The sequence below is a fragment of the Carassius auratus genome, unplaced genomic scaffold, assembly GCF_003368295.1.
Source record: "Carassius auratus strain Wakin unplaced genomic scaffold, ASM336829v1 scaf_tig00036401, whole genome shotgun sequence".
Taxonomy (NCBI): domain Eukaryota; kingdom Metazoa; phylum Chordata; class Actinopteri; order Cypriniformes; family Cyprinidae; genus Carassius; species Carassius auratus.
The window spans coordinates 183203-206992 of record NW_020526303.1 but is presented as its reverse complement, the minus strand read 5'-3'; the positions used below and the strand labels follow the sequence as shown (position 1 = coordinate 206992).

The window sequence follows — 23790 nt, the reverse complement described above, 5'->3', positions numbered from 1 at the left end:
ATAAATAGATGATGATTTGATGCTATGAGATGATGATCGAGTGATGCACCTCCTGCATGCTGAAGCTGTGAGGTCTTAAAATCACACGTGTCGTCTGACAGAGCAGGGTGAACATGACCAACACTGGCAGACCTTTAAAACCCAGATTCTCCACCTGCAAACAGACAGATACAGCAATATGATCCTCCTGAAGCACCTTTTATCACATTTGTACTCTTGCTCTCAGATAGATCATTGTAATGTAACATTAAATAAATGCTGTATTTGAGGAAAACTATAGATGTTTGTTTGACTCTCTGACCCTGTAGCTGATGTTGAGAAGTTTTGGACCTCTGTCCTCCAGAGAGAAGTTCAGATACGTCACAGAGTCTTCAGCCACTCTGACAAACAGTAACAAATGGATTAGTAATAGTTTTATTATTATTTTTTTGTTTATTATATTATTGTCTTTGATCATACTGTGTCTGTAACTGCTGATGAAACCAATGCAGTGCTGTTTTTTGTCATCAATAAGGCTGTTAAAATAGAAACTACAAGAGAGTTAGCTAGTAAAAGAATGAACATAGCTAGATATTTACACCAGGTATGTCCATGAGGATGTCTACACTGAACGTGTCAAACACACCACTCACGTCAGGTGTAGTCATGGTGTTAGGTTTGAGTTTCAATCATTCAGAGGTGAAGAGCAGATCAAGAAGGACAGATGTTTCTGACAAATGTGACTCACAGAAAGATCTCCAGATCAACGGAGAACTGCACCGGGACGCTCTTCCTCACCACCGGATCACTCATGTTACCATTGTTATCACTGTGTACAAACATGCAGAATTTACCAACAGATGAACACGAACTGCAATTAAGTCATTCCTCTTAACCTTCACAACACGGATAAGAATTATTAGGGGTTCAAGCATGAAGCACCAAAACCCCTATTCTAACTGTAAGGATAATTATTATTATTCTGCTGTAAAACATTGTACGGACAAAACCATACGGCATAGAGACTTGCAACTTGGCCAGATGATAGTTCTAACTTTGAGGACAGACTGGCAAAGACTCAACCAGTCGGCCAATAGGGGCACTACAGTGATTGAAAATGGAAAACGCTCATAACTCCTAGACATTTGTAGCAGACTCAAGATGAACATTTTTGTCATGAAGCTTTTTCTGCCATTTTGAACTTTTCACAAAACAGACTTTTGTAAACTATCCTTATGTTTTTAACCCAATCGGAACCAGACAAGGCAAAAAAGTTATCTGGAGTCTTATTAAAAAAAAAGTTCTCAAAACAAAGTTGAAGTTCCATTGTCAGTCGGGACAAGACACAAAATCACTCAAAGTGGGTGAGACCCTTTTTCTGAAATGGCAATATGGAATGGTGTACCTTCACCAAACTTGGAACACATATGAATGAGCTCAGTATTTGGGGAGTTTGACAGATTGGTGGTGCTATAAACAGGAAAAAAAAAAACTTGAAAATGGCTGTAACTACACACCCAATAGTATGAATGACTTAAAATTAGGCATGCAGTGTCTTTGTCCAAGGTGCCATAGTTTTTTATGAGGAGATTGGTGTATCTCAAAAGACATGCCTGGAAACATGGTTGATTTTCACTAGTATTAATACAAAAAGTTACAAAACAAAAGTTATCACATTTACATTTACATTTAATCATTTAGCAGACGCTTTTATCCAAAGCGACTTACAAATGAGAATAATAGAAGCAGTCAGATCAACAAGAGAACAACAACACTATACATATTCCATGACAAGTCTCAGTTAGTCTAGTACAGAACACTTAGCCAGGGTTTTTATTTATTTTTTTTAATTTTTTTTATAAGAATATGGTAGACAAGAAAATAAAAGGTAAGTGCTAGTATTAGTTGGTAAAGTGCTGGTGAAAAAGATGAGTCTTTAGATGTTTTTTGAATAGCTTTTTGATAGACCTAACCATTCTTAAATACAGATTTTTTCGATTGCTAAATGACAGTGGGCACAACTGGAGTCACATGTGCAGAACTCTAACTATAGTCTGCACAGCAGCAGTACATGTGACAAAACTCTTGCTCGTTTTTCATTGCTTGAACACAGTTTTCCAAACTCTACACACTTATCCCATGACTTTAACCACAACCTGCACAACAATGTGGATTAATAGGACTTTGATCAAATGCTAACACACTGCTGTCAAAACTGTGAACCACACATTCAGAATATAAATTGATTTAAGCCTTTTGCCTTTCAAACACTGCTGATTGCAATTTCAGGAGTAGCCCTGAAAACTATTTGTTCGAATTACAGTATGTACTTTTAGTTTCTACCTTTTGTTTCTCATTACCGTCATTTCGTAAATTACTACAGACTATTGAAGCAAGCTGCTAATTTTCATTTACCTTAAAGAATTGTTATGTTCTAAAATCTATAGAACTACTCCAGATTAATTTGGGAGTAACGCCACCAATTAGTCAAAAAGTGATAAAGCATTAAAGAATGTTTTTTTTTGGCAATTTTATTTATTTATTTATTGTTTGACTTTTTGCATAAACTCATCTTGAAATGTCTATAATCACTCAAAGGTCTTAAAATGCTGGAACCCTGGCAATTGCTGTTTGCAGCAATATTTGTTATAATCTTTGCTCAAATGAAAACACCATTTAAGCCTTATTCACCTGTACGCAGTGATCATCATCTCCATCCTGTCAGACCAGTCGTGTTCCCATTTCGTCACACGGAAAGTAGCCAGAAACTGAGTCTAGAAAACAATAGAGTCCATAGAAAGTAGAAATAGTAGAAAGATGTTAACAATGCCAAGGGACTAACTGAACTGACAGAATGAAAACCTTGAATTCTAAATGAATTGTCTGTGTCTGAAGAACAAAATGATTCCTGGCTTCACATGTGTATAACCTGTTTAGCAATTGTTCAAATAAAAGAGTATTTGATACTTTGTGTGTCTGTCTGTCTGTGTATGCACTCTCAGAAAATAAAGTACATAATTATACCTTTAGGGGGGCAATAGTTTGTCACTGGGGCTGTACCCTCAAGCTTTTGTACCCTTGGCATAGGGTACAAATTTGTACCCTTGTGATTTGCACCTTAAGACACCAGTTTTGTACAGAGGTGGGAAATCCAAGGGCCAAAGAGTAAAAGTCCAGCAGCCGATTTTACCAGAGGAACCAAGTCATTCCTTCCAAATCACAAACGAGTCTTGAGTCAAATCTCAAGTCCTCAAAGAGTTAAAGTTAATGAGATAATGAAGTGACTAATTAAATGATGATTGTGCATAAGTGATAACACCTGCTGTTATTGAGAATTACAGAGGATCAGATGTTTTATTGGTTAAAATGATGCCACCATCATAGAGATCAGTGTTTGCTTTAGTTGGGCTCTTGACCCTTGACTTGTTGTGCTAGATCTCTCTCTGTAGCTCTGCATGTGGTGTTGTGGAGAATAAAAGAACTGTGACAAATGAAGAACATATAGTCATAATGAGACTATAATACAATTGTTTAGAAGCGAATTTATAAAAACTGCTTAAAGGCTCAAGACCTCAACTGAAGCAAATACTCAACACAATTATGGTGCCAAAGTTTTTTTTTCCCTTTCAATTGATTTCATCCAAGGCTGTGCTTAAAGTCAGTTGTAGCTTTTGTGTTTATCTTTACTTCAGTGATGTTGATTGTAAACAGCAGGTGTTCATCACTAATGCATCTTCATTTAATTATCTCATTAACTTTTACTCTTTGAGGACTTGGGATTTGACTGAAGACTTGTTTGTGACTTGGATGACTTGGTTCCTCCTCTGGTGAAATCATCTGCTGAGTTCCAAGGGTGGAGCAAAAATATGGCAGGACTTTTACTCTTTGGCTCCTGGAATACCCAAATCTGGTAAGAACCATGCGTAACTGTGCTATGACTTCGTATTCGCCATAAGAAAGAAACAGAAGAAACCGGACGTTCTTTTAAATTGAGATTCAAGCAACCAATCAGGGCTGGCTCCACAAATTGTACCTTAACCTTTAAAATAAACGGTACATATATGTACCTTTTAATGTTTGGGAACATATATGTACCTTTTTGACATTCAAAAAGGTACATACATGTACCTTAAGGTCCAATAATAAGCCCTTAGGGGTACGTTATTGTAGATTGTACCTTGGGGGACAGAAATGGACTCTTACTGTACCCCTATTTCTGACAGTGTGTGTCTGTCTGTCTGTTTGTGTCTGTTTGTCTGTATGTGTGTGTGTGTGTGTGTCTGTATGTCTGAATGTGTGTGTGTGTGTGTATGTGTATGTGTGTGTGTGTCTGTATGTCTGTCTGTGTTTGTGTCTGTATGTCTGTATGTGTAGGTGTGTGTGTAAGTCTGTATGTCTGTATGTGTGTGTGTGTAAGTCTGTATGTCTGTATGTGTGTGTGTGTAAGTCTGTATGTGTGTGTGTGTAAGTCTGTATGTCTGTATGTGTGTGTGTGTGTGTGTGCATGTGTCTATGTGTCTGTATGTGTGTGATTCTGTCTTACTGTGGTGCCGCTGCGGTACACTGGTAGATTAATGCTGCAGGTTGTTCTGTTCGTAGCACCACTGTCCCGATCACCACAACTGCTTCGAGTCCGACTCTGTTCAAAACACATACATATTTATCACTGGGAGAATCATTTTCATAAGTATTTGATCTTGTATTTCTGTTAATATTTTAAATCCTAACATAGACATTTAGAGAAATTAATCTGTAAATATGTTATATAACAGGGTAAGGCAAAATTTAGAACTGAACAATTGGCTCCCATTCAGTTAAGAGCCATGCCCCACAGGAAGTTGACAGAATGATAGGAATGTGATGCATTCTGGGAAATTAATTGTTCTTCCACACCTTGTTAACCAAAGTTAATTTCTTAAATATGATGAAATATATAAACTAAAATAATTTTCTATAGGTGGCATTTGAAGCAAATCTATGCATCAATCCATCTATTTTGAATTTTAAAGAACTTTAAAACACAACATTCAATCCAACATTCACTTTTCTAGTTAATAGTCATATTAATTATTTTAGTTTAGTTTAATTTTACTTCCTTACACTGAAACTTAAATTTTGCATTTTTGCAAATCTCCTATTTGATACAAAAGCTCAAATTCAGGAGGCAAAAATTGAATTTAAAATGTATTCTTATGTCATATTCCGAATGACACACAGCTCTGTTTAAGATCAGTGTTTTACTGGAAATAAAATGAAAACTGACGACAGAGTTATTATAAAAAAAAACTGAATGAAATCTGCTTAAATGTATCATCTAATGGGAGTTTAGCTAAAACAATATTGAGGAGGTGTTTATGAACTTTTTGACAGTCTTTAGTTTGATACGCAGACAACTGTACCTTAATAGCATCAAATTTAGCGAGCGAGAGGCCTTCTGGGTAATGCAGCACTATGCTGGTGTTGAAGGAGTCATTGCCTGGGTTTGACAGTGAAATGAGGACCGTGAAATGAGCTTGATTCACCATCACTAACGAGTCGTTCCTGCAGAACACACCATCATTTCAACATTTCAACCATCATTTCAACCAAAACCTGATGAAGAATGCCAATATAAGCATTTACAATCATGTTTCAGATTAAAATCATATATGATTTATAAATCAGTTGTTTCTCACGTAAAACTGAAGTTCAGCTTCAGATCGGCCACACAGCTGTTGTTTGAATCACAGTTCCTTTGAAACGGCACCTGATCACATCCAAAAGAGAAACTTTTAACGAGCTTTTGAATGTCATGGAAACTTTATCCAATAAAGCTGAAGAATCTTAGATACTTAAGAGTTGGTTTACACTGAATAGCAGAATAAAATCTGATATTTGTAGACTCACCTCGACATACTCCTCCGTCCTGCTGTGAACGTCAAGAACAGCCACAGTTTTGTTTCCAGACAACATCTCAGTTTGTGAGAAATTCATTTGTATCTTCAGAGGAGAGACTATGTCTGCAACACAGCGCTAAAACAAACACAATGTTCACTGTCGGACCGAATCTGCTGCGGCTGGCTGAAGTTGTGATAGACCACACATACCAGCATGAAGATGGAGAAGTTAAAACAGGAGGACCCAGAATCCAGCAGGATAAACTGCTGCAGAGTCCTGGACGACACATTGCTCTGATCGAAGAATCCTCGACTCATTCCTCGTACCACATCCACATTCAGATTCAGAGAAACATTCATCTTCTTCTCCAGAGATCCTGAGAGACATGAGGGGGTAAGACATATTCTTCAAGTGACAGAGAGACTCTATGAAACTTCAGTGATGTTACCTGTGCTGCTGGTTCTCTCGGTCACCGTGAAACATGACGTGAGATTAAATGCATTAAATGTGTTTACACCTGGACATTCAAAGTAGTTCAGACTGATTTCCTTTGGACTGAAACTGAGCTCTGTAGATACAGACATCACAGGCCGAGCCCTGAGAAGAGAGAAAAGAGTAAATGGCTTATTATACCAGACAGTCAGACAAATCCAGTGGATCACTGATGTGGTAAAGCGATTTGTTTATTAGGTTATCTTAAGAAAGCAAACCTACTGAATTGCTAATTAAATTGATTATTATTTATATTATTATTATTAATAGGTTGTCTTGAGAAAAATCCCATACACCATGTCTACACTAGATGTGATGCAGCATGACAAAATATAGTTGAACCAATTATAATCAGTGATGCTGTCTACACTGTACACAGCAAAATCTCCAGTGTTAATTTAACACTCTGAGTGTGGACTCATATTAACACTGAAGCAGCGTTAAAAGTAACACTGAAGCAGAGTTGAGGTTAATGAGACAATTAAGAAGTTAATTGAGTTATGATTGTCCATTATTGAAGACACCTGATGTTAACAAGCAGAATCACCAAACGAGAAAAATCACAATTTGTGTGTCACCATTATAGTGATCAGTGTTTGCTTTAGTTGGGATCTTGGCTTGTTTTACAATATAAAGTCTTGAGATATTTTTAGAAAATGAAATTAAATTTATTAATTTTACATGTCTTTCTAAACATGCGGCTTTCTTGTGTGAGAACGGTGTTCCTCTAGAAAATGCACGAAATATGCGTTCTGTGTGAATGGCTTGGTTTCAGTTTTGATGTAAACAAGATCATCTTCACATTGATTTTCTCTTTTTTTTCTTTTTTTTTTGTAGTGGTTTTCAACTGGATAGGCTAACATAACCTTATAATGCAATGCCACATACGTTGTCATCGCATCTCGTGCGCCACTGATAAAGATCAAGTTTACTTCAGCCGTTCCACACATTGTCTGCATTATGTACTTTTCAGTAGTGATGGGAAGATGAAGTGGTTCACAAAAGGGTTAATTTCTGGAAAACTTAATTTGTTAACAATACCACCTGGTGGCCAATAAAAGCAGAGTGTAAAACAAGCAGATATATTACAGACAGAGGTGTAAAGTCCAGGGGTCAGAAAGTAAAAGTCCTGCCATATTTTTGTTCTGCCCATGAACTCAGCAGCTGATTTCACCTGAGGAGGAAACAAGTCATTCCTTTCAAGTCACAAACGAGTCTCAAGTTAAATCCCATATCATCAAATAGTTAAAGTCAGTGAGATAATTAAGAGACTAATTAAATGATTGTGCATTAGTGATGAACACCTGCCATTATTGTGCGTTACAGAGGATCAGATGCTGATGTTTTATTGGTTAAAATTATGCCACCATCATGGAGATCAGCGTTTGCTTGAGTTGGGCTCTTGACCTTTGGCCTCTTGTGTTAGATATTTCTCTGCAAAAGTACTTGTGCTGTTATAAAACAGTGCGATCAGTGCTGTGCAGAAAACTGTTACTAGCTGCTTTTACATGATGAAGTAATTATAAGGCATCAGCCTGTTTATTATTGTATATATATATATATATATATATATATATATATATATATGAGATAGAATCATGTTTAATTTATGAGTTTATGTATTTATACTGTTTTATGTAGACTCGCTGCTAGTCGTATAAATATTCAAGAGAAATGTATAAACTCAATTGTTTTAAACTTTGCAAATACATGTCAACTAACAGTAAGTAGAGTATTAGTAGACTGTCAGCTTAAAATCTTCCAACACTTTCTTTGTCAATTTTTTGTCAACTTATTCCAATCCTAAACCTACCCCTAACACGAACCCTTAACTTACCCTAACAGTCTACTCTGAGAGTTAGTAGACATGTATTTGAAAATTAATGAGAATTAGTTGACATGTAGTTACAAAGTTACTTATAGATAGTAGAATATCTAAATTGGACTTTCGAAAAAAGAAAGTGTAACCTAAACTGGTCTTGACAAACATTTTTTGTCTAGTTAATAGTGATAAATGTCACAGTTTGGAACCAATAGGTTTTGCACTTTAAATTTATTCTTCAAACTAAAGAATGACATACTTGAGCAGGGCGATCCCTCCTTGTGCTCCAATCATGATATCTGTAAGATTATCATTGTTCATGTCCATCTGACCAGACAGAGATAGTCCAAACTGCTGCAGACCAGGTAGAACTGACCGCGCTGGGATCCGCTAAACACACACACACACACACACACACACGCATATATATATATATATATATATATATATATATATATATATATATATATAGAGAGAGAGAGAGAGAGAGAGAGAGAGAGAGAGAGAGATAGATAGATAGAGAGCATTCAGACTTAATCAAAAATTATACTTCAGTTTATACAAGTACACAAATGCATCTGAAAATTAGAATGACATGTAAAATAAACTAGAATGTCATGGAAAAGTTAATTTATTTCAGTAATTCAACTCAATTTGTGAAACGTGTATTAAATAAATTCAGTGCACACAGACTAAAGTAGTTTAGGTTCTTTTAATTGTGATGATCTGGGCTCGAATTAAACAAAAAACCACCAATTCACTATCTTGACAAGTTAAAATATAATGACATGATAATCATCTAATCAACTCAAAACACCTGCAATGGTTTCATGAGCCTTCAAAATGGTCTCTCAGTTTGGTTCACTAGGCTACACAATCATGGGGAAGACAATCATTGACACCCTTCACTAGGAGAGTAATCCACAAACATTAATTTGCCAAACAAGCTGGCTGTTCACAGAGTGCTGTATCCAAACATGTTTACAGAAAGTAGAGTGGAAGGAAAAAGTGTGGAAGAAAAAGATGGACAACCAACCGAGAGAATCGCAGCCTCATGAGGATTGTCGATTCAAGAATTTGAGTGAACTTCACAAGGAATGGACTGAGGCTGGGGTCAAGGCATCAAGGTGGGAAAGTAACCTATCCCACAGAAAAACATTAAAAACCGCTAGAGCTGATTACTTTTCATCTCTTTTGGACTGTATTTTGGATATGTATTTATTCAATACAATGGCTAAATTAACTAAAAATAAAGCATCAACAAGTGTTGACATTTCCCAACCTTACAGCAGTAATGACTTTATGAACTACTTTACTTCTAAGATCGATACTATTAGAGATAAAATTGTAACCATGCAGCCATCAGCTACAGTATCACATCAGACAGTGCACTATAGACCCCCTGAGGAACAGTTCCACTCATTCTCTACTATAGGAGAGGAAGAATTGTATAAACTTGTTAAATCATCTAAACTTACAACATGTATGTTAGACCCTATACCATCTAAGCTCCTAAAAGAGGTGCTTCCAGAAGTCATAGTTCCTCTTCTGACTATTATTAATTCCTCATCGTCATTAGGATATGTTCCCAAAACCTTCATATTGGCTGTTATTAAGCCTCTCATCAAAAAACACAACTTGACCCCAAAGAACTAGTTAATTATAGACCAATCTCGAATCTCCCTTTTCTGTCCAAGATACTAGAAAAGGTGGTATCCTCACAATTATATTCTTTCTTAGAGAAAAATGGTATATGTGAGGATTTCCAGTCAGGATTTAGACCGTATCATAGTACTGAGACTGCTCTCCTTAGAGTTACAAATGACCTGCTCTTATCATCTGATCGTGGGTGTATCTCCCTATTAGTTTTATTGGATCTTAGTGCTGCGTTTGACACAATTGACCACAACATTATTTTGCATAGACTAAAAATAATACTTATTTGACCACCATCAATTCGTATCAGTGGATGAAGATGTATCATATCCATCACAATTGCAGTATGGAGTACCTCAAGGCTCAGTACAAGGGTCGTTACTCTTCATGCTTTATATGTTACCCTTGGGAGATATCATCAGGAAACATGGTGTTAGCTTTCACTGTTATGCTGATGATACTCCGCTCTATTTCTTTGCAGCTCTGCAAAGAATACTAATTTGAAAACTATTGGAATGCATATAAAATACTGAATGACGAGCAATTTCTTACTGCTTAATAAAAAAATAAAAAAACAGAGGGGTTAATTATAGGACCAAAAAAAACTCTGCATGTAATAACCTAGAACACTAAGACTTGATGGCTGCTCTGTCAATTCTTCGTCATCAGTTAGGAACCTAGGAGTGGTGGACCACTATAATGGTGACACACAAATTGTGATTTTCTCGTTTGGTGATTCTGCTGTTAACATCAGGTGTCTTCAATAATGGTCAATCATAACTCAATTAACTTCTTAATTATCTCATTAACTTCAACTCTGCTTCAGTGTTACTTTTAACTCTGCTTCAGTGTTTATGTGAGTCCACACTCAGAGTGTTAAATTAAAACTGGAGATTTTGCTGTGTTCCAATGTAATAGCATATAAAGTGAAAACATTTTGTGGTACATTTTGAGGTAAAAAAAAAAGGATCAATGCCCAGGTGTCTCAGATAATGACCTTTTGTCTTTGTGCCATTCCTTGCTATTTTGCTTTTTAAACTCAAGAACACAGCTGTGCCTTTTGTTTCTATGACAATGTGAAGTTATCAGCGATATGGTCAGGCACCTCTGTATTTAAATGACACTGTTATGCTGATAAGATCAAAGATGGGAAAATGGCCAGTATCAGGCTGTTCCCTGTATAAAATGTGCATGCTTTGATTCAATTGTCTCCACCTCTACTGTATGGATACCTCCCACTTGACATGTATAAACTCTCCAAAGTATCACTGCTTTAGGGAGACTTTTGATGACTACAGTGCCATGCAGAGCTTCTCAATAAAGAATTCTGCTGAAGATTACCGAAGAGTCTCCTGGTCTTTGCTTCTGAGTTCCCAACAGCTGAATTCATTTAAAATGTATGAATTTTACACTGTTAATGATCTGAACTGAACATACACTGAACCAACCTGATCTGAAAAAATATACAATTGTCTTTTTAGAGCTGCTCTACAGCAGAATCTTAACTTTCACCATAGCTTCCATTACTGCTTTTTATTCTGTTTATCTTGGTCAGGCTGCTTTGAAACAATCTATATTGTAAAAGGTTATATTCAAATGAAGGTGATTTGACTTGATGAATGCACTAAGAATTCACATCAGAACTGAAATATACTTTGGGCTTTAAATGAACAGGTGTGTCTGAGTCACACTTATCATCTCTTGTACTCAGGGTGGTTATTAATTGTTATTTACAACTGGTAGTGAAAAATTGCCTAAAAAATCCACTGTGAACTTTCAGCTTGAAAGTTTCTGGGTTAAACGTAAGCACAAACACAGCATTTGGGATTGATGGAAGCACAGCAAACTCTCACCTGAGGAATGTATTCAGTGTTTATGCCATGTGTCCCATCACCCAGGTAGATGTAGACAACTCCTTCATTCTCCAGCGGCGCCCCGACTGCCACATCTGACAGACTGTCTCCATTCAGGTCCTTTAGTGAAGCCACGGATGCAGCAAATCTACCTGTGCTTGACCGGCTCACATTCAGTGTCTTCTGAAAATAGTTCTGAAAAAGAGAACAGCATATTTCTTCATCAGCACATGATCAGCACCAGAACAATTTCCACAACTTTCACATCATAGGAACCTATAACAACAGCAATCCCAATGGAGTAACACAATCGTGATGACTAGCAGCCTTCCAGTTACTGGCAGAAGCTTGTTCATGAAGATCGTAATAATAGTCATGAATCTGTGCGTACCTGTTCTGATAAAGTGTAGACATATAGCCTCCCTTCAGCCCTTGGTTGAGACTGGTAAAATAATGGAGCTCCGACCAGCAGGAAATCGGAGTCTCCATCAGAGTCCACATCCAACACACTCAGAGACGCTCCGAAATATGAGCCAATCTGACGCCGGAAATCAATCAAAATGAATAGAAACTGCATTCTAGCACATGCTTTTATAGCCTGATTTTTATAGAAGAAATTTGAAAACAACATGTTCTTCTGCTACACAAAAAAAACCTCACATTATACTGGCTAGAAACTGAAGAGGACTTTATAGAAGTAAAATTAGAAGTTAAAATTGTTTGTTTGCTTGTTTGTGTCTTTGGTGAAATACAACATCCCGTGTGTGTGTGAGTGTTTTTGTGAGTATGAGAATGAGTGTGTGTTGTTGAAGGGTCTGCTGATCGTCTCAGTGTACTTTAGGTTTGGGAGCCCCTGATCTCACCGGTGGAGAGAGATAATATTGTGTCTGAGGGGTTTTCACTGACTTGTTCTCCGTTGATGTTTCTCATCACTGTCCATGTGCTTTCAGTCTTGGTGAAGAGGGTCACCAGACCCCTGTGTTCGGCCCGTGGTGCTCCAGAGAACAGAAGAGAGACGCCGCGTCTCATTCCCAGCACAGTAGAGTAACCTGAACACCATCAGCATCATTACAACACACACACACACACACACACTTCACATCACACAAGAACAAACAAAAACTCCAAAATACCCATGTACGAATCTTTATTTACAGCTGGATCGATGATCTCTGTCTGTCTGAATTCAGATCCTGATCCTGTCACTTCATACAGAGCTCCACGCCAGTCATTCACTCCGACCGAACCCACGATCACAGAGTCCTGAAACAAACACTGCAGTCTCAGCACTGACATATTACACACAATAACGGAGAATGATAAAAACACTCTTCCTGTCAGCTGAGAGACAGTCACTAAGAGGGATTTCCCAATCAGGATCCGTATTCACAAAACATCTCAAGACTACAAGTAGTTCATAACTTGCTGATTTAGGAGAAAATCTTAAAAATTGTGGGTGTCAGTCCCAAATTTAGGACTCCTTAATTTTTGCTCTAAGAGTATCTCACAAAGTGTTTTAGTGCTAAAACTAGCTCCTAAAACTGTAAAACATTAAGATATATCATACAGATAACAGTAAACTTTTGTATCTGTAAAGAATCTACGTTTATTGGTGTGCACTCAGAATAGCAACAAAATGTTGCTCTTTTGTAAAATAATTAAAGTAAACATAATGTGCTTTCTGCCGACTCGGACTCTGTGAAATTGAGTGTGTCACTTCAAAACTCTGTTGATGTGCAGAGATGAGTCACTGTCGCAGACTTCATCTCTTAAACCAAAAACAGAAAGCACTAGTGTAACAATAAATTATTTTATTTGAATATGGCAACATAATATTGCACTCTATATTTCTATGAATAAATCTCTGACAGAGACTATCAGCCAATCACTGTGTGCATAATTAGTAATAATCCATAGCAACGAGGTCAACCCCGCCCTCTCTCTTAGCTTAAGACCTCTCTCTATTCCTTAGTAAAAGATTTTAAGAAAAAACTCTTAGCTAAAAACTTTTACTGCTATTTAGTAGAACTCTTAGTGGTAAGAAAAAATGTTTTGTGAATAAGGGCCCAGGGCCCGTATTCATAAAGAATCTTAATGCAAAAAGTAGCTCCTAGAGACAAAATTCTAAGAAAATTCTTAGAAATGTGGGCGTTTACTCTTAAAATTAAAGAAAAAATCCTAGTAAAGAAAAAAGTAATTCAGAAAGCATCTTAACCCTTAAAAGAGGTCTTAAAGTCAAACTTGTTAGGAGCACAGACAAGGACTTTTAAGAGGCTTAAGAGTTTCTTTAGCAGAGGAGAAAATGGCAGAAAGACGAAGAGGCAGAAGAAATGTGTTGCAGACAATGGATGAGAGGGAGTTAATAAGACACTATAGATTAGATAGTGTCTATCACATTTTCTAACTGTTTTTAAATTAATTTTAAGTAAATGTTTTAATCATTTTAAAAGTTTTAAAATTGCTTGTTTTATTTTTGATATTATTTTTTTTCATGATTATTTTACATTCTTTTATGTAAAGCACTTTGCATTACCATTGTGTACGAAATGTGCTATATAAATAAACTTGCCTTGCCTTGCCTAGATCGTGCAGGGATCATGTTTGTGACTGATCTTATTAGAGACGTGCTAACATCTCCGACACAGCGCAGAAATGCCATAGCGCCAGAAATTAAAGTAATCACTACATTATGATATTTGGCAACTGGGAAAATGCAACAATGCAATAGTGATGATTTGGGTCTGTCACAACCTTCTGTAAGCAGAGTGATCACACAATTACAGCACCTTCAGAACATCTTATTGTGTTGCAGTTCATTTCGTTTCACTGGTCATTCCCACCTTGCAGGCTCAAAAAACTGCATTTATGAATATTGCAGGCTTATAGGTGCACAAAAGCAGGGGGAATGAACCGTTAATAGTTTGTTCTATACGCTCGCTCCCATGTCTGCTTCTTGTCCCTTGCTGTCACACCCGGCCCAAATTTTCCTTTAAGAATGGCCTTGTGTTCATCCACTAACTGGGTAAACACTGTTCCTCTGTCCAGTTTGGCTTTCTCACCCTTCTTGGTTTTGATTCCATGTTTGATACATTAAAACCAACATTCAAACCGCCACTTAAATAGGACAGCAATCACTGTAAATGGAAAGAGTGGAACAATTTTTATCATTCTAAGTCAATCAAATACCTTATAGGAAATTACAAGCATGGTAAATAAAAAAAGGATTTATATACACACAAATAATGTGTGTGTGTGTGAGAGAGAGAGAACGGTCAAATAGGATAAATTACGTATGTAAATTCAAAGTGAGAATTAGAATAGACCCTATACTTAAAATCACTATTTTTTTCCTTCTTGGACAACCAACCAATCACAGTCTTCAAAAGATTGTGTCATACATAGCAACGGGGTCAACCCCGCCTCCTCACTAAGATGAAAGTTTTTGTCTTTTCCTTACTCAGAGTTCCTTTCAGATCGGTCCCGAATCGCTCTTAAGCTAAGACTCCTACGTAAAAGTTTTTAAGCTAAATTAAGAGTTTTCTGAGAGGATTCTTAGAATCTTTATGAATACGGGCCCTGATCTTTTGAAATTGCGATTCCCCTTTTTTAAATATAGTAAAGTTGATTGCTTGTTTAGATATTTCATATTGCTTGTTCATACAGAGAATTACAGAGATTTAGATGATGATGTTTTACAGTTTCATTTGATGTTAATATTGTAGAGATCAGTGTTTGCTTTAGCTGGGATCCTGTCCCTTGACTTTTGAACTTTAAGTTTTGTGTAATTGCTATATTTGTTACAGCAATATTTATTTGGATGGTCAAGTGATTATGGCTTGTTCTGTCAGCCATGATTTGTTAGATTGAATCTAGAATAATTTAGTGTTGAAGTATGACAGAATTTTACTTTTTATTTCTTCAATTCTACAAGATTAAACAGTAATGTGATAACCAGAACATGTGGATATAAGAACAATTTAGGTTTGAACTATAGTGTCAGTAACTTTAATGTCCGCAACACTCAAAGAGAGACATCAACAATCAGCATATGAATCTCAACAATGGTGACAATCAAAAGGTTCATGATGCAATGCATGCTGGGTACCAGCACAGGATAAAACTCATTCCTGACTCCCAGCATGCATTGCGGCATGACTAAATTATGCCCCTGAATTGTTCACTTATTTTATTGAATTCTTATGTGCTGGTATTTTTGCTTTTGTTTTAAATTTTAGTAGCATGTTTTGTGATGTTCAGAACTGATCTGTTTATTTTGTGGATTGTCAAAATTGGTTTTATTGAATGAAACTTATTGCTCCTTATAAAAAAATATATATATATTATTTGTTACTTTATATCATTCTTATCTCTCACCTGCTGGTAGACGACACTGAATCCACTCTGTGATAACTCTCTCTGTCTGTCTCTGCCTTGAGCATTCTTTGACCCTGAAACACAGAAGGAAAACTCTTACATTCATCTGTGGGTTCTTCATCTGCTACTTCTATTTAAAACTTCTATTTAGGGTCCATTTTCTCTACATGTATATTTTACCTTCAATATTGTAGATCTTTTTATGCAGGTTTTCAAGAAGTCCTTCGAGTCCACTGTAGTCTTTAATGTAGAAGGTGTTGCTCATTTTTGGTTCTGATGCCAGCTGAGTGAGTCCAGTTAAATCAACGTTTCCAACCTGAAAAACAGTAGTCATTACATCTGACTGTGAAAAAACACTTTTAATAAAAATGTGAACTCAAAAAAGCTTGATATCTGAAACATTTATTAATGTTGATACACCTGATGACATAAAAGTGTTTTCCACTCAATAATGTGACATACAGTCAGTGGTGGATAGTAATCAAATCTGTGATAAAATACAACATGTTGTATATCTCACTTAAAGCTGAAGTGTGTCCTTTCTGTATTAATATATATATATATATATATATATATATATATTGTGGAAGTTTCTCAGAGTCACAGTGTTTTTCTGATAACAATTCAAACAACCAATGACTGACTTACAGTGACTCTGACCAGTAAACTGAACTAGCTGAAAAAAGACATAAAAGGACAAAGAAACGCACCCCGATGATGTAACGGAGGATATTCTGCTCATCACATTTCTTGAGGACATTATCATCATCGTTATCAGTGGGGTCTCCATCTGTGATGATCACCAGAGCTTTCTGAGCGTTGGGATCGGCTCCAGACGACACTCTATTCAGCAGATTCTTTCTGATGACATAATAAATCATAAATCATGACATATGAACAGATTTCAGCCTCATTGTCAATTTGCTTCTGATGTTTCTAGGGCATTATGTTCACACTTCACAATTGCATATAACCTCACTGAGCAAATCATATATTTGGCATGCTGTCTGAGCTCAGAATTCAGCCTGAACCCAGAGAACTCCCCCAGGACTGCCGCTCTCTACACGCAGAGTACGCAGTTTGTGTAGGGCACCAACTAATAGGGGACCATCCCAATTGCTCAAAAAAAAACAAACAAAAAAAAACAGCCGCCTTTCACACATCCACGCTCACGACTGCTCGCACTTCATGTTTAGGACTGAATGCAAATGATCATAATTGATGGATGGACATTTATGGCCATGAAAAGCCATCTGCAATCGGGAGCAGAGAAAACAAAACGAAAGACAGTAAAAAAACAGGCATAGAGTTGGCTTGACGTTGGACGTACAATCAAAGGCGAACCAAGATGAAGTGGGGCCACAGGCAAAATTAAAAGATGAGGCCCTTCTAAAAGATTATTTTGTTTTACATACAGTATATACACATACAACATACAAAAAGTAATTAAAACACATAATAGATTTTTTTTTTTTTTAAACAAAGTGCTTATTCTTTAACAAAATATCAATCTTTATCTTTATGGCAGAAGATACAATACTGTACAATACAATATAATCTTAATATTCACATTAACAATGTATAGTTCTAAGTTTCAAGTTTCAAGTTTCATTTATTTCAGGAATATATGGCCTCTCGGCCCATAGTTCCACAAATGTCATGACATGGCAGATAATCTCTTTTTCGTTCCTTGATATATATACAGTGCTAACCGCCATGCATTCTCAGAATCACAAATACTTGGCACATCTTTGCAGACATCACCCACAAGGACAAGTTCACTAAAATATTTCTTGCGTAAATCTCTATACAAAGGACAAACATACAAAAAGTGCATCTCATCTTCAATCACAGAAATATTTGTTAAATTACAATAATGACAGATTCTTTCTGCAACTGGTGTATTACTCCATCTACCCGTTTCTATAGCTAACTGATGGCTTGAACATCTGAACAAGAATAATGATCGTACCAGTTGCCTATTATACACAGACGTAATGTAGCTCTCTTGTATTAACAAAGACTTGCATTGTGAGTATATGTTTAGTTTGTTATTTTCTAAAACTGATGCATACCATGCCTCATGTGCTTTTTCTTTCAATCTTTGATTTAGAACAGCTGTAAATGTTCTTATATCACCTACACTTTGAGCCTCCCAAGTAGCTAAAAAGCCATAAAAATTCAATAATACTCTAATATTCGTAACCCAAGTTTTTCTACCTACTTTATCTAATTCTAAAAGCATATTGTAGCATTTTCTTGGATAGCGATGATCAGGCATTGACACTAATTTTATCCAATACATAATACATCTTTTCATATAGGAGGTCGACAATGCAAATCTTCCCAGGTCACCCAAAACCGCTACATTACTTACACTTGTGCTGACACACAAAAGTTTTTTACAAAAAGACACTTGAACATTCTCAATACATTCAACTGGTTCGAAGCCCCATATTTCACAACCATAATACAGTATAGGTGCAACCATGCGATCAAACAAAAACAGAGCTTGCGTGTAGCTAATTTTTTGTTTACGGATAAACTTTAGCAAGGAAAACATTGCTTTCTTGCCTTGGCTTGCTAAATGCTGACGGGTTTTCCACCATGACAATTTTGGTGTAAACCACATACCAAGATACTTGTAACAATTAACTACTTCTATCTGTTCTTCAGCAAAATACCATTTTTCATTTTTGTTCAAATGTCCCCCTCTTCTAAAGACCATAATTTTTGTTTTACTCAAGTTCACTCTCATACCATAGAACTTACAGAATTTTTCCAACTGTTCAATCTGTCTCTGTAACCCTCCAATTGTATCTGCTACAGTGGCCATATCATCAGCATACAACAATGTTTGCACTTCTGTCATCATTTCAATCTGAATACCTTTACAATTTTTCTTTAGCATTGTTATGTATTCATTTAGAAAAAGAACAAACAAAAAAGGGCTCACCGTGCAACCCTGTCTCACCCCAATGGTACAATCAAAATATTCTGTTAAACCTTCATTTCCTTTCACACATGACTTAAGTTTGGAATACATAGATTTTAATACATTAAATACTTTCCCACCAATACCATTCTTAATGAGAATAAAATACAAAAGAGTATGTTGAACACTATCGAAAGCTTTAGAAAATCAATAAATATACAATACATCTTTCCTTTTTGCTTTGTAATATATTTCTGAACCATTGACTGTAAAATAAAAATATTATCTATTGTGGAATAACCAGACCTGTATCCTGCTTGTTCTTCAAAGAGTATATTATTCATTTCTGCATAGTGCACTAACCTCGTATTCAGGATCTTTGTAAAAATTTTACCTAGTACGTTAAGCAGTGAGATTCCTCTATAGTTCTCCACATCATTTTTATCACCATTCTTATATAGAGGACAAATCACAGCTTCACACCAGGACTCTGGGAAATCTCCTGTTTCTAATATTTTGTTATATAAAGAAAGCATTATGGGACATAGCGTATGTAGAGCTACTTTTATCATTTCAATTATAATACCATCCGGTCCAGGGGCTTTTCCATTACTCATTGACATAATAGCTTTAAAGACCTCATTATACATAATATTACTGTCCAAAATTTCATCTCGATTAAAAACTGTAGTATCATGATTGTTTACACAGTCTGTAACAAAGATTTCAAATTCAACATCTAAGTTACATTTTGACTCCGATAACAACTGCATAAAATATTCTAACCACTTAAAGTGTTCAATGTTATTAGATTGTTTGCTGGCCCCTCTAAAGCTCTTAATTTTCTTCCACAATTGTTGTGTTTTCATGTCACCCTGCAACATATTACCTAAGGTATTGTAATTGTACTGTTTTTTCTTTCTATCACATAATTTTTTAAATATACTTCTCTCAACAATATAACTCTTCAGATTTCTCTCATTACTTATTCTTCTAAAGAGATTTAGTGCAGTATATTTAGCATATTTCTGGCATGAACAATCTTCGTCCCACCATTGTGGTTGGTTCCTTTTAAGTGTAGATTTTTTAATCAAAAATTTTCCTGCCTCATGTAGACAATCTGTCAGGATTTTAGTTGCTATTTTAGTGTTTTCTTCCACTGCTTTCCCAAACTCACATATAAAATTATTATTAAATAGATAAGATAACCTTTGTACAAACTCCCTTTCACTATCTATTCCCCATTTAAATCTTATCCAGGGTTTTACATTACCATCTATCTTCGTTTTTATTCTTGATTCAATGCTATTTATCCTCATAGTATACAGTAATGGGAAATGATCAGAAATATCCACGTGTAAGATTTCAAAATCCTTAACATGTGTAAAGAGATCACTAGAGATAATAAAATAATCGATCACACTGCATCCTGCAGCTGATATAAATGTGAATTCTCCATCAATATCTTTACCAACTCTTCCATTAACTAAATGAATATTTAGATTGCGGCACATATCTAAAAGACAGCGACCAAACGTATTAATCACCTTATCTTTTGATTTTCTGTGCCATTCAAAATAATCATTAGTGTAATAACTGCCACAGGCTATATATTCAGAGTCATCACACTCAATGTAATCACATTCATTACCTGTTCTAGCATTAAAATCCCCTGCGATGATAAGTTTTACATCTTCTCCAAATTGATCTAGCACATTTAAGATTTCATTTTCCAAGGAAACAATACCATTTTTCTCTTCTCTCTTTCTATATGAGCTAGATCCCTCTGGGAAAATATAAGTGAAAATAAGGACAGTGTTATCTTCGAATAACCCACTCTCTTTGTCAGAATATAGAACTACACAGTCAGTTGCTTGTACACAAATCCTATAGAGATATTTCACAATAGAATCATGTACATATACACAAATACCTCCAATATTACGACCAAATGTTGACACTCGCTTATGCACGAGACGAAAACATGTATAATCAGTCAGTAAGTTGCAAAACTCAGTCTCATCTTGTGACCAGACTTCACTCAAACATATGACAGAGTTTCCATTCAGAGTGTCCAATAACTCACTGTTATTGACCTTTGTCTTTAACCCGTGAACATTCCATGCCAATACAGTGAGTTCATTTGGGCCGAGGCCGTCATCCTACCTTACGAAAGTTTCAGATGGTCTTTCTTTATTCGTTTCAATTTCAATCACGGACTCCGACTCTGTGTCATAAGTTAACATTTTACCGTCCACAAATAATTTGTCGAAACGAAGTGACATCCGTGTGTTTGGTTGAGTTTGTCGTAGAGTTTGCATGTAGTTAACCAACTTTCTCCGTATCTCACGCACACGAGCACTGAAGTCCTCTGACACCCTAATTCGATTGTTTACTTCATCTTCACTACTTCGTTCACGCCATTCCCGAGTTTTTTTCAAATTATTTAAATAATAAAAAGGTTCTTTAAATGTGAAATTAAAATTAATTTATCATTTAAATGTTTGATTCAAAACACTGAACACTGTCATGTTGCTCAGAGACGCAAAATAGCCCTGTGGTCACTGATCTCTATTATAGATCAGTGGCTGTGGCTTTGTTTGGAATTATTTATGTTGTTGAAATAGTGCAAAAACAGGCAACATTAGTCTTAATAAACTTAAAGTTTATTGAACTAAATCTTAAATCTACATTTATAATCATGGTCATTTTTGGAGAGAAAAAAACGGACTCTTCATGTGAAACTGATTAACTATATGAAGTGGTATAAATATACACATTTTCTGCCCCAGTCTCTTGAATTTGTGATAATTCTGAATGTATATTAATAGACAAAATCATGCAGAGAAAGAAGGTTGCACTGTAAAATACGCGCCAGAAAAACACTGTCCGTTATCAATTGCCATTTACACTGAATGTAGACTAATAAAATGATTAGAATCATTCTCGCGTTTCGATGCTTCGCTGGATATTTTTCATGCATATGAAAATGTGTATATATATATATATATATATATATATATATATATATATATATATATATATATATTAGAGGTGGGCATAGATTAATTTTTTTAATCTAGATTAATCTCACTGTGATCTTGAAATTAATCTAGATTAATCTAGATTAAAATGTCTCATTCGAATTCTGCCGAAGGCATTCAGAATATGTGTGTTACCCATATAAAATTGACAAACAGTAAGTCTTTGAGAAGGGGTTTATCAAGCTAGGTGGTGCATTAGAAAAGGGGCTCATCTCCTGTTTCCAAAATGCATCACAAACTGCTTGAAAAAGCTGTAAACTAATTCCACATTGCACAAGGTGCAAACAACATTACTCCTGTTTCACACCAATGTTTACGTTTTTTTTTCAAGTTTGTAGGTGTCAAGGTACAGAAACCAAATAATAGCACTGGATAGTCTTCAATGTAAAAATGAAATATACAATCAAAGCTACATTTATTCAGACACCTTCAACATTTCTCACATTATTACAGTTTTGCTATATATATCAAAAATTATACCTGGTGTCTGAATAATTTTTGGTTTGACTGTTAAAACTACAAAGAAATTCAGTCAAGAGCAGTGAGTGATTTTCATTTTCTTAGATTAACATTACAGCAGCCAGTAGCTAAATTAGGCGCGGTCACTTTAAGAGACGATGAACACATCCAATATAATACACATCACATTTTTTTCCTCAACTGTTTACTTACACTTAAGTAATAACTGACAGTTTTTTCGAGCATAATTTCCAAGGTGGATATTTTGACATATTTTGTATGTATTTTTCAGCAGAACAGCAAAAATAATCAAATTCTCTGTTCAAGTGTTTTGAGACGCCTTTCTCTGCGCGAGCCCTGAACACCTAAACACAGCGGTGTTGAATCGGGCTCTTTCACATCTTTTTGTTTGTTCAAACTGCGATTTGCTTTCGTTCGTTCGGGTGCAGGAGGAACTTCGAGGTGAACTTCGCAGAAGAGAGCTCGGTTCAGTGTCGCTGTCAGTGATACGCGGCTCTCTCTCTCGCTCTCTCTCTCTCTCTCTCTCTCTCTCTCTCTCTCGTGCGCACCTAACGGCACGCGCTACTCTGTTCAGCTTTTCCGTGTCTTGTGTTTGGATGCTTTAATGTTTAAATCGACAAGCGGTACGGCTTAACAACACGTGAGAAAGATAAGCTTTCGTGACGATGGGCAGCAGTGGCCCGTCAACTGTCCTGAGCATCTTTTTAGGCTGTCCTCAGCGAGTCAGTTATATAAAATATCAAGGTGAAAGTCATCATAGCTTGCTTAGTAAAGACCCAGCTCCCAACCTAACTTTGAGAATAGATTAACGTGATATTTTTTTAAATCGCCCGATAAGAGTCTCGCGTTAACGCAGCAGGTTAATGCCGATAACGGCCCACCACTAATATATATATATATATATATATATATATATATATATATACATATATATATATACATATATATATATATATATATATATATATATATAATATATATATATATATATATATATACACAGTAACATTACAAGGGCTGTGCCCAGTGTGCGACCGCACAGGGCCTCGCTCCTGGTCTGCATTTTATGTAATTTATGTATAATATTACTGTTTTTCTACCCATTTTGTCCTTTGAAAGACTAAAATAGTCATAAGTGATTGACAGTGTAAAACTCTGTGTATAAAAATTTGAAAAGCTGTTTATTGTTAGGATGAAATTTATTTTTAGGATGAAATACATTTTTAGGTTTGTCTAGATCCCTGCATTTCACCTTGACCTTTTTATGCCCCTTGGGCC

At 35.9% G+C, this 23790-nt stretch overlaps 1 protein-coding gene across 5 annotated transcripts in view; it reads right to left on the bottom strand.

Moving 5' to 3' along the window:
* The window catches only part of LOC113082501 (integrin alpha-L-like), a 39741-nt gene that overhangs the window by 5445 nt on the left and 10506 nt on the right, over positions 1-23790 (bottom strand). For 2 of the 5 annotated variants that reach the window (XR_003282704.1, XM_026254129.1), the window contains exons 8-25: positions 16764-16914; positions 16234-16369; positions 16054-16127; positions 12813-12942; positions 12586-12728; positions 12071-12217; positions 11680-11874; positions 8430-8560; positions 6305-6453; positions 6066-6232; positions 5866-5991; positions 5655-5725; positions 5379-5520; positions 4523-4618; positions 2671-2753; positions 728-808; positions 302-530; positions 50-154 (exon numbers count right to left, since the gene is read on the bottom strand). Coding sequence is in view for 2 of the 5 variants with exons in the window: in XM_026254129.1 (XP_026109914.1) it covers positions 50-154; positions 302-530; positions 728-808; positions 2671-2753; positions 4523-4618; positions 5379-5520; positions 5655-5725; positions 5866-5991; positions 6066-6232; positions 6305-6453; positions 8430-8560; positions 11680-11874; positions 12071-12217; positions 12586-12728; positions 12813-12942; positions 16054-16127; positions 16234-16369; positions 16764-16914 (2356 nt within the window). In the remaining 3 variants the exon portion in view is untranslated. Of the gene's footprint in view, positions 1-49; positions 155-301; positions 531-727; positions 809-2670; positions 2754-4522; positions 4619-5378; positions 5521-5654; positions 5726-5865; positions 5992-6065; positions 6233-6304; positions 6454-8429; positions 8561-11679; positions 11875-12070; positions 12218-12585; positions 12729-12812; positions 12943-16053; positions 16128-16233; positions 16370-16763; positions 16915-23790 lie in introns of those variants that run through there. The other 3 variants (XR_003282705.1, XR_003282706.1, XM_026254130.1) reach the window with 3 other exon arrangements.